This window comes from Rhinolophus sinicus, linkage group LG16, assembly GCF_036562045.2.
Source record: "Rhinolophus sinicus isolate RSC01 linkage group LG16, ASM3656204v1, whole genome shotgun sequence".
Classification (NCBI taxonomy): Eukaryota; Metazoa; Chordata; class Mammalia; order Chiroptera; family Rhinolophidae; genus Rhinolophus; species Rhinolophus sinicus.
The window spans coordinates 35,229,472-35,246,795 of record NC_133765.1 but is presented as its reverse complement, the minus strand read 5'-3'; the positions used below and the strand labels follow the sequence as shown (position 1 = coordinate 35,246,795).

Sequence of the window (17,324 nt, the reverse complement as noted above, 5' to 3'; positions counted from 1 at the left end):
GATATCATTTATATACCATACAATTCACCATTTAAAGTGTACAATTCAATGGTTTTAGTTATATTCAACCATCACCACAATCTTTTTTTTTTTTTTAATTCTTAAAGCTCATTGGTTCATGCAGCTACAAAGCTTTGAGGTAGCAAAAAAAATAAGGCACAGCTTGATCCAGTTGCTCAAATGACATCCCAGGATGTGGTCTGATCTCCCACACCTTGACCCTGCCTGCCTTCTTACTCGGCCTGGCTCTCCCAAAACCAACAAGGCTTCCAGCCGATGCTCTCAGCAACTCATGGAAAAAACTACCAACCAAAGTGATAACTTACCTTTTTCAAGGGGCCAGGAAAAGTGTCCTGGGCTCTCACTGCACTGTCTGAGGTCAGTGCCCATCCCTGAGCCAACCACCAGGCCCACAGGTTGGATGGTGCTGATTGGTCAAGCCTGGGTTTCCTATCCTGGAACAAGGAAGCAGGGGAGGGGTGGTGTATCTGAGGAAAATCAGAAAAATGGGATGGATCCTGGCAGACAGAACAACAGATGTACCTCTGTACTCACTGGACTACACGCTCCTTGAGGTCAGGGACTTGTGATCTAATTTATCTTGTCACTCCCGGACCCCTGCCTGGCACACAGAAGGTACTCAACGGCTGTGAGCTGCCTTTTCGCTTTCCCGTCTCACTCTGTTCTGGAACCTGGTTCATCTCCCCAAGACAAGGAGTTCTCTGAGGAGGTAAAGGTTCCTGCAAAGTGGTCTGAGCTTCCAGAAGGAAAGTACCACTTTTATCACTGGCAAAGCAACAGGGAAAGTAGAAACAATCCAAAAGTCCCACGTGGATGGATGAATGGATCAACAAAATGCGGTCCATCCAAACAATGGGATATTACTCAGCCATAAAAAGGAAAGCAGAACCGACACATGCGGCTACAACACGGACGAACCTGGAAGACAGGATGCTAAGTGAAAGGAGCCAGTCGCAAAAAGGCCATATATTGTATGTTTCCGTTTGTATGAAATGTCCCAAACAGGAGAATCCATAGAGACAGAAAGTAGTAGAGTAGTGCTTACCTTGGGCTGTGGTGGGGAGTCAGGAGGAAACGGGGCGCGTCTGCTAATGGGGTTTCTGTTAGGAATGAAATGGATTTTCAGGTCATGGTTGTGTATATCTGTGCATATACTAAAAGCCACTGAACTGTGCCCTTTCAATGCATGAGTTTTATAGCATGTGAGTGAACGGCATCTCAACAAAGCTGCTTACAACAAATGAACGGGGAAGAGTGGTTCAGTTGCTCGAGGTATAAGTCCAGAGACTCAGCACAGCTGGAGCAAGACGGCGGAAAGGGCAGCCAGGCCAGGCTGTGTCTCTGAGGTGCGATCATATGCTGCAGCTGATCGGCGTGGGGTTGTTTTTCCCTAGACCGTATTTCCACCCTGAATAGTATCAAGCAGGTGTCACGTCTTTGAGAAAAAGCAGAGCAGTGCGTGACATCATTTGCTGGCCTGGCACTGTCAGCTGGCCTTGGTGTTCTCCCGTGGAAATAACAATGTCACAGAACATCACCACGAAACAAGGCCACTCTGTGACCGTGACGGAACGAGACAGGACACAAACATGGTCCAGGCCGCAAAATACCAGACGTCTCCTTCTCTGGGCTGATATGAGTGGCGGCTGCTGCTTTACCAGTCACAGCTCTAGCCTCGTTCTGGGCTGTCCTCCGAGCAGATAAGATCTATTAAGAGCCCCAATCCCAGAATTACTCCTGCTTCCTGACGGCACCCATTCTAGAGCAAACCCCCAGATCCTTAAACTCTCCCCAGACTCACCCAGCCAAAACCCAAATCCTATAAGTTTCTTTCCTGCACCCTAATATTCTCACTGGGACACCCCACGGTTCCCTGTGGTGTGTGTTCTCCCTGGGTGCGAGTAACGAGCCCCCGGCTTAACTGCTGTTGTGTTCCTGGTGGTCTTTGGCTGGAGGACATTGACAGCTTCCCAATACCTGCTTTTTATTTATTTACTTGACGCCAAAGCCAGCTCCAAGAGCACACAAGGTCAACAACATGCTCTCTGGCCTTGGACAGACCTGGGTTGAACCTCAGCTGAGCCACTTACTGTGTGACGTGTGGCAAGTTAATTTACCTCTCTGAGCCTCAGTTTCTCTGCTATGAAATCATGTCATTACAAACCCTAGAGTGGCTCCCAAGCTCATTCAGAACCAGATCCATAGAGCGTTCCCTTCCCTGGGGTCCTCTGTGTACGTTCAGGCCCCACTCTCCTCTGTCTCTTCCCACACTTCCCCTCTCAGCTCCACTCAAGCCCCACGGACCCCTGCGATGAGTACCACACCAGGCATGCTGGGGGCTCTGCACGTCCTGCCGCCTTTTCCTAGAACCGTCTTCTCACAAGTTTCCTCGTGCCTCCCTCACTTTCCCCAGGTCTCTGCTCCAATGCCACCTCCTGAAGGAAAAGCCTACCAATACTGTCACCCTCTAAGCCAGTAGTTCTCAAATTTGGGTGAACAACCGAATCACCCAAGGATGCTGATAAAATTAGGAAGGCCCATGCCCGCTCCGATTCATTGCCACGGGTGGGAATGTAAGATGGCACAGCCACTTGGGAAAACAGTTCGGTGGTTTCTTGAAAAGTGAAAAGAGCAAATTGCATCCTAATACATGTGTCATGTTTCCATTTAAAATGTAAATGTGTGTTTAGATATACATGCATATGCTCAGCAAAAAATCATGGACCAAAGTGTCAACACTAGTTACCTGGGAGTGGACATGATGAGATGGGAGGAATTCTACTAAATTTTGTGAATGGATTATGCATATAATCTCACCTGCACCCTCCCCCTCCTCCACCCCCACCCCACCAGGGACATGAACACCACCAGCCACAGCTCACACTGGTCCCCTGGTTGTAAAGCCCTGCGCAGTGTGACAGTCACCCCAGCTCCTGACATTTCCGATGTTCCCAGAAGACCATGGGCCAAGGCCACACCCGCCTCAGCACCCAAGACCAACCCAACGAGAAGGGGGGGTCCTCCTAGAAATTGGGAAGGTTCATGGCCCATGGGGAGGGCTAATGAGAGACATGGAATAAGCAGATAGATTGCTCACCTTCCCCATGGACCCCCACCACAACCAATGCCCACCTCTGTGCCGCTGGACCATTTTCCCTGAGATTCAGTGGTTTCACACATCCTCCCAGGCACATCCTACAAACCTCCGCAACCAGCTGGGCCAACTTCACCTGGAAGTTGTCCTTCCTCCTTTTCTGCCTCACTTCCCTCCTGCCCTCACTCTTGCATCCCTGGTACTCTCTAATAAAGTCTTAATTAACTCATAAGCTTTTAAAGGAACCTATATAAAAGCAATGGGTGATTTTTTTTTGTTTTTTTACTTTCCAAATATTTTTCTCGAAGCATTTTCTTTCATTAAGAGCCCAGCCATCCAATATATGGTGATAGAAAGAGAACTGACTCTGGGTGGTGAACACACAATGTGATATATAGATGATGTATTACAGAATCGTACACCTGAAATCTATGTAACTTTACTAACAATTGTCACCCCAATAAGCTTTAATTAAAAAAAAAAAGAGCCCAGCCATTTGAGTGGCCGAGACCCCAGAAGGAGAGAAGCACTCTCAGTCTCATGTGACATCATGGAAAATCCACCCAGATTCGCATTTATAGGCAACCTCTCTTCAGGTAGAAACAGACATTGAAATTCAGAGAGCATGCCCAATGCCCTGTAAAGAATCCTGTTGCCAAGGTTTGATCTTCCTGTTTTCCAAGATGGATTTTGGGAGCCTGATCATACCTGCTATACAGTGTCCTCGGAGAGAGGGTGGCTATCAAGTGGAATCAATATGGAACAAACCATGAGTCTCATATGACATTTCTGGTGTTTAAAGATGTAATAATGACATCCGAATTGTCCGTGACCATCTCAAGTCTGTCAATTAAAGAAGGAGGAGGAAAGAGGGGCATTGGAGGAGGAGAACGGGAGAGGAAGAAGGAGAAGACAGAACAGCAACCAGGGGAAGTCAGAAGGGTGATGCGTGGGTAGCAGAGAGCGGGTGACGCTATTTCAGGTTATCAGCCCTTGGGATCACGCCTAAGGGATGGGACAAGTACAGCAGAGTTGGGCAAGAGACTGCTCAGAGGGCCAGCCCGGTGGCTCAGGCGGTTAGAGCTCCGTGCTCCTAACTCCGAAGGCTGCGGTTCGATTCCCACATGGGCCGGTGGGCTCTCAACCACAAGGTTGCCAGTTCAACTCCTCGAGTCCCAAAAGGGATCGTGGGTGGCGCCCCCTGCAACTAAGATTGAACACGGCACCTTGAGCTGAGCTGCCTCCCAGATGGCTCAGTTGGTTGGAATGCGTCCTCTCAACCACAAGGTTGCCAGTTCGAGTCCTGCAAGGGATGGTGGGCTGCGCCCCCTGCAACTAGAAAACGGCAACTGGACCTGGAGCTGAGCTGCGCCCTCCACAACTAAGACTGAAAGGATAACAACTTGACTTGGAAAAAAGTCCTGGAAGCACACACTGTTCCCCAATAAAGTCCTGTTCCCCTTTCCCAATAAAATCTTAAAAAAACAAAAAAAAAAGGACTGCTCAGACTCCTGAAAAGTAGGGATGCTCATAAAATAGTCTATCTTAGACAGCTTGGGCTGCTATAACAAACATACCCTAGAGACCCAGTCCTGTATAAGCTCAGAAATGTAGTTCTCATCATTCTGGAGGCTGGAAGTCCAAGATCAAGGGACTGGCAGATTCGGTGTGTGGTGCTGGTCCTCTTCCTGGTTCATAGACGGTTGTCTTTTCACAGTGTCCTCACATGGCAGGGGGGCGATGGAGCTCTCTGGGGTCCCTTCTGTAAGGGCACTAATCCAAGGCATGATGAGGACTCTGCCCTCAGGAACTTATCACCTCCTAGAGTCCCCTTCCTCCTAAAACCTCCACATTGGACGCTAGGGTTTCAACCTATGAATTTGAAGGGACACACATTCAGTTCCCGTGGAGTCTATGGCGACAGCATAGGGAAGCTATACTCGTGCCCCAGTTGTCTCTCAAGGCCTAGTGTGGTTTCTGGGGCGCCTGGGGCCTGATTTTCCAGGAAGCAATGACTTCTCCTTCCACACAATCCCTGCTTCTGTCTGCCCCATGCCCAGCCCGACTGGCTCACAGAGTGAGGAACCATCTGTCATCTGCCCACAGCAATTCTTCCTGCCCTAACAGTGGGTGGTCCCCAGCACCCCCTCATTCTCCCTTCCCATTCCAGATCTTCTAGTCCTCTTGGTGGCATCAAATCTCTTTTATTTTACCCACGGCGGAAGCAAGACTTGTGGTCATCCCAGGCAAGCTAATACTTTGGCACTCTTTCAAGTCTATAGTCTTTAGTTAAAAATATATATATATATTGTGAAAAATGTCTATTACAGAAGGATGGAGAACAGTATAATGCACGTCCGTGTTCTCAATCACCAAGCTTCAACAATTATTAACAAAGTGGCCAGTCTCCATTTCATTCATATTCCCAACCACCCCACCCTCTGAGTGGGTTATCTGAAATTAATTCACAGACATTATAGCATCTTATTCATAAATATTTCAGGAAGTCCATAGTCTTTAAGTACTAAGTCCTTCTGTGTTACGGAGAGAAGTTGGGTGCCATGTGTGTAGAATGGACATGAAAGACACCCTCCAATGGAACGACCCTTAATCCCCTTTCTATTTCCCAATATTTCAGCTCTGGCCCAAATTTGCAGGCCCTCCGCCCCAAGACACGTGTGCTTTCCTGCACAGCATCCAAACTCCCTTGCTAAGTTTGGTTAATGAAAACATTCTGAGACTAGACAGTGGTAATTGCACAACCTGAGACTATAGCAAAAACCACTGAATTTACACACTAAAAGGGTGACTTATCACATGTGATTTACATCTAAATAAACATTAACAAATTAACTCCCCCCAAAAAAAGGAAAAAAAGAAATACTAGAACATACCACCACCAAATAATTTGAACTCAAATCAGATCACATCTCTTGATCCACCTACGAGTTTACAGAAAATAAAACAACAACAACACAGATAAACGTATTAAAGGGTATTACAGTGGTGAAATTAGCAAAATCCAGACTGAGAATCTCTACAAGACAAAATAAATCTTGTTTCATCAGCAAATAAATGTCAAGGCTGGGGGACAAAAGGAGACAAAGGATTAAAAGAGACTAAGGAACATATCAACCAATTGCAATATGTAGATACTATTTGGACCTTGAATTAAACAAAAAAAACTGTAAAAAAAAATAATGACACCACTGACATTTTGAACACACTGCATATTTGATATGAAGAAATTACTGTTAATTTCTTCAAGTGTAATAATGGTACTGTGGGTCATATAGTTTCAATAAGTTTTAGAAATACATCTTAAAATATTTTATGGCGTGTGGGACTTTTATTGCAGTTGAAGAGCGATAACACGCCTGGTTTTTGTGACACTGATATCTTGATTCCTCCCCTTTCCCCATCCTCTTGCTCTGTCTGAAATTAGTTTAGTTTTTACCTGTTTACTGTCTGTTTCCCACAAGAGCAGTAATCCTATCCTTGCCTATTGCCAATAGCCTACAGGTTTAGCAGAGTACTTGGCATGTATTCAGAGCTAAATATTTCCTGAAGGTCAGTGTGGGTCTTACCTGCTCTAGTCCCGAGATTCAGGTCCACATTTCTGGTTGTCAGCCTGACATTTACATCCATACCCAGGCCGGATATCTCCTCCAGGTTTCATTAATAATTATAAAGCTAACTTTTCTACAGCATTTTGTGTGGCCAGCACATATGCTGATTCAGGCCACACTTTGAGAACCCACGAAGTATGGCTTAAATGAGGAAATATTTGTAAAACATTTTGAATAATGCCTGGGCACACGGTGAGGGAAAGCGTTATACGAGTATACATTTAAACTGAATATAAAGTCAATGTCCTATAGACTTTTTAAAACATATTTTTTAAAGGTTTGATCAACACGTGCCAGGTCGGGTGGGCTTCATGGCTTCAAGGGCGTTCAGGGTTTTGTCTGCCTTCACGTTTGCTGGGAGGGACGTGGAACCACACTGTTCAAACTCTATGCTAAGAGCAGTTTCAGGGGAGAAGGCAGCGGGGCTGTGGCAGTGCAGGAGGGTCCCCAAACCCTGCGTGGGGGTGAGAAGAGCGGAGGGGTTGTGGGTTCAGGAAAGGCTCTCCTGGGGGTGGGGACGGTGTCTTACGGACGAGGGGATTTAGCCAGATCAAAAGCACCGGGGGATTCGGGGGCTTGGGACGAGAAAACTCTTGGTGCTAAGATCCAAACCCTGGCGTCGCCTCCTCTGTGAAGTGGCGTTGATGTTACAAGGAGCCGCTAAAGGACATGGCTCGGCTGGCAGGTGAGCCGGGCGGCGTCGGGGATAGAGGACCCCTCGATCCTTGCGCCCCTCTTGGAGAAGGACACCTGTACCGGAGCGGCGTCTGCGATCAGGTCAACGGGGAGCGTCTGAGAGCTGGAGTGTCCTCGCTTCCTCCCCAGGATTCACCCCACACCGGAGGCCACCTCACGACCCCTCTATTCCTCTTCAACGCAGGGGCCGCCCTGTGACGCTGCGAAGCACCCACAGACAAGTGACCCCCGTGACCACCGCCGCCGCCCCTTCTCCGCCTGGCTAGCCTCGACCCCTCCGGGGCGGGAGTGGGAGAGGAGGAGCCTGGAGCCGGCGGAGGAGAGGTTGGCGCGGCGGGTGGGGGAGGACGGAGGGTGGAGCGGGGACCGGGGGCTGCCGAATCGGCGGACGGGGGGCGGTGCCGGTGGGGACCTCAGGGCGCCCTCGGGCGGCGGAAGCCGGGCGCGCCCCTCGCCAGGCCGGGATTGGGGCGGGGCGCGCGGCATCCCTGCGCGGGGGGAGCCGGTCAGCAGACCTCGCCACCGCCAAAGTTTCCCGGAGGAGCAGCGGCCGCCTTTCCTTCCCAGGCACCGGGCGTGGGGGCGCCACTCAGGCGCGAACTGTTTCCGAGGGCAGCGGGGCCCCCTCTTCAGCCAGACCCCTCGCCTCCATTGCGTCCAACTCGGATTCCCAACTTGGGAGGCGCCGCGGGCCTGCGCACGCGCGCCTTCCTCTCCTCGCCGTCCTCCTCCTCCTCCTGCTCCCACTTGAGAGCAGGCTCCGGGCCGAGCGGGCGCCGAGACCCGCACCCAGCGCGCCGACCCGGCTCCGGGCCTCTGCTCCGCCCATGCCGACGCCGGCCGCCCGCCGGGTGCGCCCTCGCCCGAGGGCCCCCTAAGCGCAGGCCGGCGGGGCGCCGCGAGGTGGGCCTGACCCGGCGCTGCCCTCGACAGCCGCAAGTTTGGGAGTTGCACTAGTTTGCGGGGAGGGGGAGAGGCCGGGCGGGGGGCCATGGAGGAGGACCGAGGGTCGGCGCTGGCTGCCGAGTCGGTCCTGGAGAAGAACGTGGCGGAGCTGACCGTCATGGACGTGTACGACATCGCGTCGCTGGTGGGCCACGAGTTCGAGCGGGTCATCGACCAGCACGGCTGCGAGGCCATCGCGCGCCTCATGCCCAAGGTCGTGCGCGTCCTGGAGATCCTGGAGGTGCTGGTGAGTCGCCACCACGTCGCGCCAGAACTGGACGAGCTGCGCCTCGAGCTGGACCGTCTGCGCCTGGAGAGGATGGACCGTATCGAGAAGGAGCGCAAGCACCAGAAGGTGGGCAGCCGCCTCAGTCAGCCCATCCAGGCAGTGGGGCCACTGGGACCAGGGAGTCCGTCAACATTGGGCACACGTGTGTATGCAGGGACTAGGTTAGAGGAGACCCGACTGGATGAGAGAGGGAGGGATGGAGGAAGGGCCTTTGGCTCTCTTTTGCTCAGCCATGAGCACCTGGCATGTATCACCCCAGAGACTAAGGGCAGCTCTTTGGAGTCAGACCTGAGTTCCAATTCCATCTCTACCATTTAATAGCCGTGTGACCCTGGGTAAGTTACTTAACCTCTCTGTGCTTTTATTTCCTTACATGTCATATGGTGATAGTAATAGGACCGACCTTATAAGAATTAAACAGGATATTATCTAAAGTGCTTGGATAATATTACTTGTTTCCAGAAATGACATAAGCTTTCTGCCCTTTAGTGTTATCCAAGATATGATACCAGACCCCTTTTTTCACTCTACCTCCCAACCCACCAGAGAGCACAGTGGATGTGACCTCCATCTCCTGAGCTATTGACCTCCAGTCTCTGGGTTCCTATTTGCAAATTGCTTGCCAGGGTTTCTTCTGGTTTATTAACCTGTGCTCTGAGGTGCTTTCCCCTCCTTGATTTTATCTTTAATCCTCATAGGACTCTGTGAGGTAGGAATTATTATCTTCATTTTACAGATGAAGCAACCGAGGGTGAGTGGGGTGGGGGGACTTGGTCCCAAGTTAGTGCTGAGAGAAACCCAGCTCCAGTGGAGATAGTGCTAGTGTCTCTTCCCTACCCTGTTTAAATTAGGGGGAGGAGTTGATTTGGGGCAGCTTTAAAGCTAAGTCTCTGCCCTGTGAACAAGAAGTTCTCTGGGCTCATGCACTGGGGCCTCCCCACTGGGCTAGTAGTCCAGACGAGGTGCCTGGGGAAAAGGAAGTGGGAGACTGTGTGGTTTCCTGCCCCAACCTCAGCCCAGGGAAGCTCCTGTCAGAATCTTCCCCCGACTGAGAATAGGAGGAAACGCCTTTCCTTGGAGGATCCCGGTACCTGACAATCTCTGGCTTGCTGTGTGGCCTCAGGAAATACACTTGGCCTCTCTGAACCTCCCTGGCAGGCTATCACCCATTGTGTGCTTTGAGGTCTGGTGTTTTCAAGGAAAATAACTCAGGCTGTGTCTGCAGTCTTGACCTGAGGGCAGATCTGTGGGTGGGTTAAGAGCCACCAGTGTTTGCGAGATTGGATTGTGTTTGTCCTCATAGGTCCCTATGCCCTGGGGTCAAGAAGGAAACTCAAGCTCCCAAGAGTTAGGGAACATTTCCAAGATAACTCTAACCCTGGAGCTTGAAAATGCCCCAGCCCTGTAATTAGTGTTAAGATTCCCAGGAGCAGGGACTTTGGAACTAGACAGCCTGGTTTCAAACCCTACCACTCAGGTCTGTGTGATCTTGGGCAAGTCACCTCATCTCTCTGTGCCTCAGTTTCCTCAGCTGTAAAATGAGCATAATAACAGAACCCGTCTTGTATGGTTGTGATAAGAATTAAAGTAGTTCATATATGTAAAGTGCTCAGGACAGAGCCTAGCCCATTGTGAGGGCCCCGCAAGTGTTAACTTGTTTTTAGGCCTGGAGAGGCTTTCACTGAGATGCTCATAGGCTGATACTGGGGACCCCATCCCCATCCCAGGCACCCCTCCTCCTACCCCAGAGCCCTCCATCTCTCCTAGAGGGTTAGGGAAGGAAGGGACCTTTGAAATCCTCTCATGCCTCTTACTAGCAGGGACCAAGGGGCTTAGGCCAGGTCGCAGAGAAGTCCTGACAGCCATGTCGCCACCCCTGGCATTTTAGTTCTGCCACAGCCAGGCTGGGAGGCACCCCTTGGAGACATTGGAGGTCACTAGGCTTGGAGTCAGATGGAATTCCCAGCCAGTTGCACTTGTGGCTTCTGGAACGCTGTCAGCTAGGAAGTAAACACCAATGTGTTCACTGGCACAGTTTGTTTGTAAACACTGAGGATGAGCTTTCATCAACCAGAGGACAGCATTCTTTTCCCTATAACAGCCCCCAACTCCTTTACTTTATATTCTTGGGATCTAGAGAGAGTCGACTGATTTTCTCCCCCTGTTGTCTCAAAGGCTCTTCAAGATAGTTTCCACAAAAATCTTATGTCCTTGATCTTATCTCTCTGTCCCTTCTTTACTTCTTTCCTCCCTTCCTTTCTTCTTTCTTTCTTTGTTCTGCCTGATGTCTCGGTCTGTAACTCCATTGACAGGCCACAGCATGCAAAATACCGTCCTAAGTGACACGTACGATGCAGAGGAAAGGAAAGCTGGGTCCTCATTTTAGGCAGTGGGTGGGTGTGGGGAAGACAGGAAAAAACACACAAATAGGTTTTAGAAAGCAGTGGCTATGCAGATGTAGTTGTTTGCATATAATGTTTATATATTGTTTACATATAATATAAACAGCATACGTTCATTTATTCATTCAACAAACATACTTACTGAGTACCTACTGTGTGCCTACGCTAGCACTGTTCTGGGGGAGAGCGGTGACCACAACTGATGAGGTCTTTGCACTTATGGACCTAACTTAATAGTGCAGTGTTGTCCCATAGAAATACAATATGGCTTGTCACATTAATAAAAAGGCACACAGCTGACGTTAATTTTAAAACATGTCTTATCAAACCCAATCTATCCAAAATATTATTTCAATATGTAACAATGTAACAAATTTAATTGCAATATGTGTGTAATTGACATGTAACATTAGTTTCAGATGTACAACATAATGATTTGATATGTGTGTATGTTACAAACAAATCAACACAATATGTTTAATTAATATTCACGTTACATAGCTACAAAAAATATTATTAATTAGATATTTTGCATTTTTTTTCTGTGCTATGTCTTCTAAATCCAGTGGTGTTTAACTCTTACTGCATGTTTCGATTCAGACCAGCCGCATTTCAAGTGCCCAGCAGTCACATATGGCTTGTGGCTACTCTATGGGATGGTGAAATTCTAGGGTGAAGTGATAGGCTTTTTTTTTAAAGCTTTTACAGTTTCAGCTTATAAGTACCATGAAGAAAATCAAACAGGGAGATATGAAAGAGAGTTGTCAGGGTGGGGGTCTAATAGATGGGGCAGTCAGGAAGGCCTCCCTGGGGAGATGACATCTGAGCTGAGATTTGAATGAAGTGTAGGTGCCAGCCACAAAGATCGGAGGAGGGGCTAGAATTCTAGGCAGAAGCCACAGCAAGTGCAAAGGCCCTGAGGTAGGTAAGAGCTTGGTGTGAGTTTAGGGAACACAAAGAAGGTCAGTGTTCCTTCTAGAAGGTCACTCTTCTAGAGCAGAGTGAGTGAGGAATAGGGGTGGGAGATGAGGTCAGGGAGATGAGGGGGTCTGATTATGTTGGACCTCGTGAACCAGTATAAGGAGTTTGAGGGCTGTTAATGCAGAGAGAAGGCAAAGAAAGTGATCAACCAGGGGTGACTTCCTGGATGGGCCTTTTTAGCTGCTATGGAGTCAGGATAAAATTCTCCATGGTCAGCTCAGAGGCAAGCATCTGCTCTCCCAGCATCAACTTTAATTCACTGAGAGGAGAGGGAGAAACAGAACTGAGTGTTAAAAGTCTCTATTTGTCCCTGTTACTGCTATGACAAATTGCCACAAACTTGCTCAAAACCATCAAATTTATGATCAGACTAGATAATATGATATTATGAATATGACCAATATGAATAATGCTAGATAAAATTCTGGAGGTCGGAGGTCAGAAATGGGTCAGCAGGGCACTTTGGCTTCTGGAGGCTCTAGGCAAGAATCCATTTCCTGGCCTTTTCCAGCTTCTGGAAGCTGCCAGCCTTCCTTGGCTTGTGTGGCCCCTTCCTCCAGCTTCAAAGCCAGCAGTGTGGCATCTTCGTGTCTCTCTCTAACTCAGACCTCTGCTTCTGTTGCCATTTCATCTCTAACTCTGACCCTCTTGCCTCCCTCTTGTCACTTATAAGGACCATTGGGCCCATCCAGATGACCCAGGAGTCTCTCCCCACAACAGGATCCTTAACGGGTTCACATCTGCCAAGTTCTTTTGCCATGTAAGGTCACATATTTTCAGGTTCCACGGATTAGGATGGGTACATCTTTGGGGATACTTTGTTCTGCTTACCCCAGCCAGTTACACTTGTTATTTGTTTCTTTCATTATAGCCATCCACAAAATTATTTTAATTATCCTCACACCAACCCTGTCGGCTTTGATACGAGGGCTCCCCAGCTGAGGGAAACTGAGGCCCAGTGGTCAAGTGAGTTGCCCAACACCGCTCAAAGTGATGCCCGTATCAGACATCCGAGGAGCTCTGGGGCAAATGGCAACCCTCAGGGCCTTTGCAGCCTCTTTCTTTCTTGGGGAGAGGTTTGTCCTGACTGAGGGTGTGTTCAATGGTCAGGGACGTGACCTCCCCAGAGAGGTTGGGCATATGTTAGGGTGCCCGTAGCCTGCGGCTCCTCATCCTCTCTCTTCTGTCTAGTTAACAGGTGCAGTGCCAGCTCTTTCGTTGTCCTTGGGGCAGTTCTAACCTAGCCAGGTGCTAACAGAGGAAGGGGGCCTCCTGTCACTTGTAAAGTTTCCACGTGGGCTAGTGGTGGCCTTGCCTGCTTACCTGCCCGATGCTTGGTTCTCGTGGGTAAGGGAAGACCCAAAGCCCTTGCAACCCCGAGCTGCTCCCGAGGGTCAGGGGGTGAGGCTGCTGCCTGGGCAGGCTGTAACCCCATACTGGCCCATCGCCTCGGCAGGAGCTGGAGCTGGTGGAGGACGTGTGGCGAGGGGAAGCGCAGGACCTCCTTTCCCAGATCGCCCAGCTGCAGGAGGAGAACAAGCAGCTCATGACCAATCTCTCCCACAAGGATGTCAGCTTCTCTGAGGAAGAGTTCCAGAAGCATGAAGGTGAGAGGAGGGGTCAGCCTGGCGGTGGGGGGCAGAAGGCTGTTCCCACTGTCATCACCCATGTTGTGAGTGACGTAACGGTTTCGGTCTCTGAGCGATCGTGTGGTGTTTCTAACCTGCAAAGCCTTTGGCTCATATTGTCACCATCACTCTGCCTGAGAGAAATTGTTTCGCCTAAGTTACAGATGATGGAACTAAGCGTTCGTTCAGCAAGTTGTTACAGATTCCTCACTTTTCTGGGCTTTTTCCTGGGTACTGGGGATACACCTTAGATAAGACAAAGCCCCTACCCTCATGAAGCTTATTCTCGTGTGGAGGACATAGGTAATAAGTATGTAAACAAATAAATGGAGGACAGCATTCCAAATGGTGATAAGTGTGATGGAAGAACTGTAACAGTGGGATAGGATAGAGGTGATTTGGTGAGGGATTTGGCTAGATAACGCTGATCAGGGAAGGCCTCTCTGATGGGGTAACATTTGAGCCCTAATAGAGTGATGGAGCGAGCCGTACAAATATCTTGGGAGGGAAGCAAGTGCAAAGGCCCTGGGGCATGAGAACCTTCACTCCAGGCCCCCTGCTGGTGCTGGGGAAGCAAAGACAGACAGTGGGATTTGGTCTGGGCCCTGGTGAGCTGCGTCAGTTCTGTGCCCCCGCGCCAGCCTCCTTCCCAACCAGAGGCTGCCTCTGACCCCCAGGGAAACTCAGACCCATCTCTTTAGTCTGAGTAAACACCTTGGGTTCCCACCCAAGCCCCTTCCTCATGTTTGATGGGATGGAGAATGGACTTTCGTGGGTGCCTAACGTTTAGAACTTGGAGTTACAACTCTGTGAGGCTGAAGTAGCACACTGGTAAAGGACTGTAGGGACCAAGAAAAAGAAATCTTTGAGCCAGGTCCTGAAATTCTCTTTTTCTTGAGTTTCTTTTGTTGAGATGTGATTCGTGCGATGAAAACAAAAATCTTAGTTGTTCTAAGCATGGGCTCTAGAGCCAGACTACTTAAGTGTGAGCTGTAACCCCAATACTTACCCGCTAAGTAACCTCGATCGAGTCACTCGACCTTTGTGGGCCTAAGTCCCCATGTAAAAATGGGGGAAATAACTATGTTCCTCATAAGGTGGTTGTGAGGATTAAATGAATTAATACATGTAGACTGTTTGGAATAAGAATAGTACCTGGTATATACACTCTGCAAGTGTGAACTGTTATTACTGAGAATTATTTTTATCTAGTCCAACCTCTTTAATTGAACTGCTGAGAAAAATGGAGGATGAAAGAGTACATCATTCCTTCTTATGGCTTGGAGATACTCCATTGTATGGATAGACCACATTTTGCTTATTCATTCATCCATTGGTGGACTTTTGGGTTGTTTCCCATTTTCGGCTACTGTGAACATTCCAATGTTTGTGTGGACGTTTGTTTTCAGTGCTTTGTTGTCTATACCTGGGAGTGGAATTGCTGGGTCATCTGGTAACTGTGTGGGGATTGCTGAGGAACCTGTAGCCATCTTTTTGTCTGTGACATTTCTGCAGGATGCCCCAGGCCTCTGGGATGACCTGGGAATTCCCGCTGCCTGTCCCAGTGACATCTCAGGGCCCCAGGCCTGGACCCGGACACCCTGGCCGCTCCCGTGCACAGCACCCGTGTCTGTGGAGCTTTGCTCAGCTTTCCAGACCCTTGCCCAGCTTGTCATGAAATAGTCCACGTGGCATCATTTGAGATGCACTTAATTGGCCTCTAGCATGGCTCCAGATCCCAAAGGGTTAGCTCGGGGAGGCTCGTTTCTGCTCTGTAGCAACCCCCACCGGGTGGAGAGACCGAGCAGATGCCAGACGTGCCTTTCATGGTTATTTTTATTTTTGCACGGGAAACCATGGGAACACAAGGACAAAAGCATTTCTTCCACCTGCGAGAGGGACAGACATTGGGCAGAGGGGTCCCTGAGCGAAGGTGGAGCCTGCGGAGTTAGACTGTGTGTCTAGGGGAGACAGGATTTAGGGGTGTCGTTGTGAGATGGGGTGAGAGGGGTGGGAGAGCCTGCTCGGAGCAGCTGGCCCTGCATGGAGCAGCATTGCTTTCTCAGCAGTTAATGCCAGGCGCCGCGCTCACAGCCACCTTGGCAGGGTCCTGTCTCCCATTCCCTGGAATTCTCCAGATTCAAAAGCACTTCCCTGCCCCTTATTTTTGGAAATCTGTCTTGTCAACTGGAGGGCAACAATAGAAAATACTTACGAATTAGCACATGTGGAAATGAATTACAGGTGTCAACGCTATTGGATAGGGGAGGTGAGGGTGCAAACATACACCCAAGGGTCTGGAAAAATTCTTGAGCTCTGGACAGAGAACTCCATCACCAGGAGAGGAGGAAAACGGAGCTGGGAGTTACTTACTGTGTTTCCCCAAAAATAAGACCTAACCGGAAAATAAATGCTAGCAGATTTTTCAGGATGACATCCCCTGAACATAAGCCCTAATGCGTCTTTTGGAGCACAACTTATTACAAGACCCAGTCTTATTTTTGGGGTAACATGGTACTGGTCCCATTCTCAGGTTCCTCACCTGCAAAATGGGAATTGATGACTCCTGATTCCTAGGATTGTTGAGACAAAGTATAGACAGCATCAAACATGGAGCTGTCCAATAAAAGATGTCCCCAAGGGCAGTTATGTTGACTTTGTCCTACCAGTGGCACCTTATGTGGGAGCCAAGAGTGGTTGGTAGGAATTTCAGCTCAATAAAACATCGGCTGTGCTACCTTACATAATAAAAAGGAAAGAAAATACATTTTTTCAGTGATTTTTAGTAAATGTATGGAATTCTACAACCATCATAACAATCTAATTTTAAAACATTTCCGTCACCCCAAAAAGAAACCTCATGCCCCTTTACAGCCACTCCCACCCCTCATCCCCAGGCCACTATCAGTCTACTTCCTGTCTCTATGGATTTGCCTGTTGTGAACATTGCAAATAAATGGAATCCTGCAGTATGTGACCTCTTTCCCTCAGCACCATGTTTTCAAGATTTATCGCATTGTAGCGTGTTGGTATTTCATTCCTTTTTATAGCCACCAGGATATTCCATCAGATGGATGGACCACATTTTGTTTATGCATCAGCTGGTGGACACTTTGGCTTTTTTGTTTCTACCATGTTTGGCCATTGTGAATAGTGCTGCTGTGACTTTGTCACTTGTCGTTTTCACTTACAAGTGTATCTGTCTTTTAACTGGCTACGTGGTTTCCCATTGGTGGAAGGTCCTTGTTTATTTTACTGTTTCTTTGCTTGTGAACATTTAGATTATTGCCATTTTTTTTGCTACTATCAACGTGGCTCCTGGGAGACCGACTTGGACTTGCTCGTGCACTTGCCCGAGTGTCTCTTTAAATCTAGATCTCAGGGCCCTGAATTGCTGGGTGACTAAAGGATTGCTCAGAAGTCTCCCAGCTTTTAACAGTGTCTGTGAGTCTGTGGAAAACACTTAACCCTCCTTTAATTTATCAAGGCACTCTTGTAACCACCCTTACACTTGATCTTGGCTTCAGCCTTTGGAGCAGGTATTTCCATTTTACCTGGGTAAAAGGACAGCGAACACTTAGAGACTTACTCCTGTGCCAGGCCTGTTGTGAGCATGTCTCACAGATTAACCCCTGCAGC

The 17,324-nt window shown here is 49.0% G+C and overlaps 1 protein-coding gene across 4 annotated transcripts in view; it reads left to right on the top strand.

The window, feature by feature from the left end:
* The first annotated feature begins 7,851 nt into the window (after window positions 1–7,851).
* Window positions 7,852–17,324, top strand: part of RILPL1 (Rab interacting lysosomal protein like 1) — a 31,456-nt gene continuing 21,983 nt past the window's right edge. For 2 of the 4 annotated variants that reach the window (XM_019733962.2, XM_019733965.2), the window contains exons 1-2: window positions 7,861–8,740; window positions 13,514–13,664. In XM_019733962.2, the coding sequence (XP_019589521.1) occupies window positions 8,432–8,740; window positions 13,514–13,664 (460 nt within the window). In that variant the 5' untranslated portion in view covers window positions 7,861–8,431. Of the gene's footprint in view, window positions 8,741–13,513; window positions 13,665–17,324 lie in introns of all 4 variants that reach the window. The other 2 variants (XM_019733963.2, XM_019733964.2) reach the window with 2 other exon arrangements.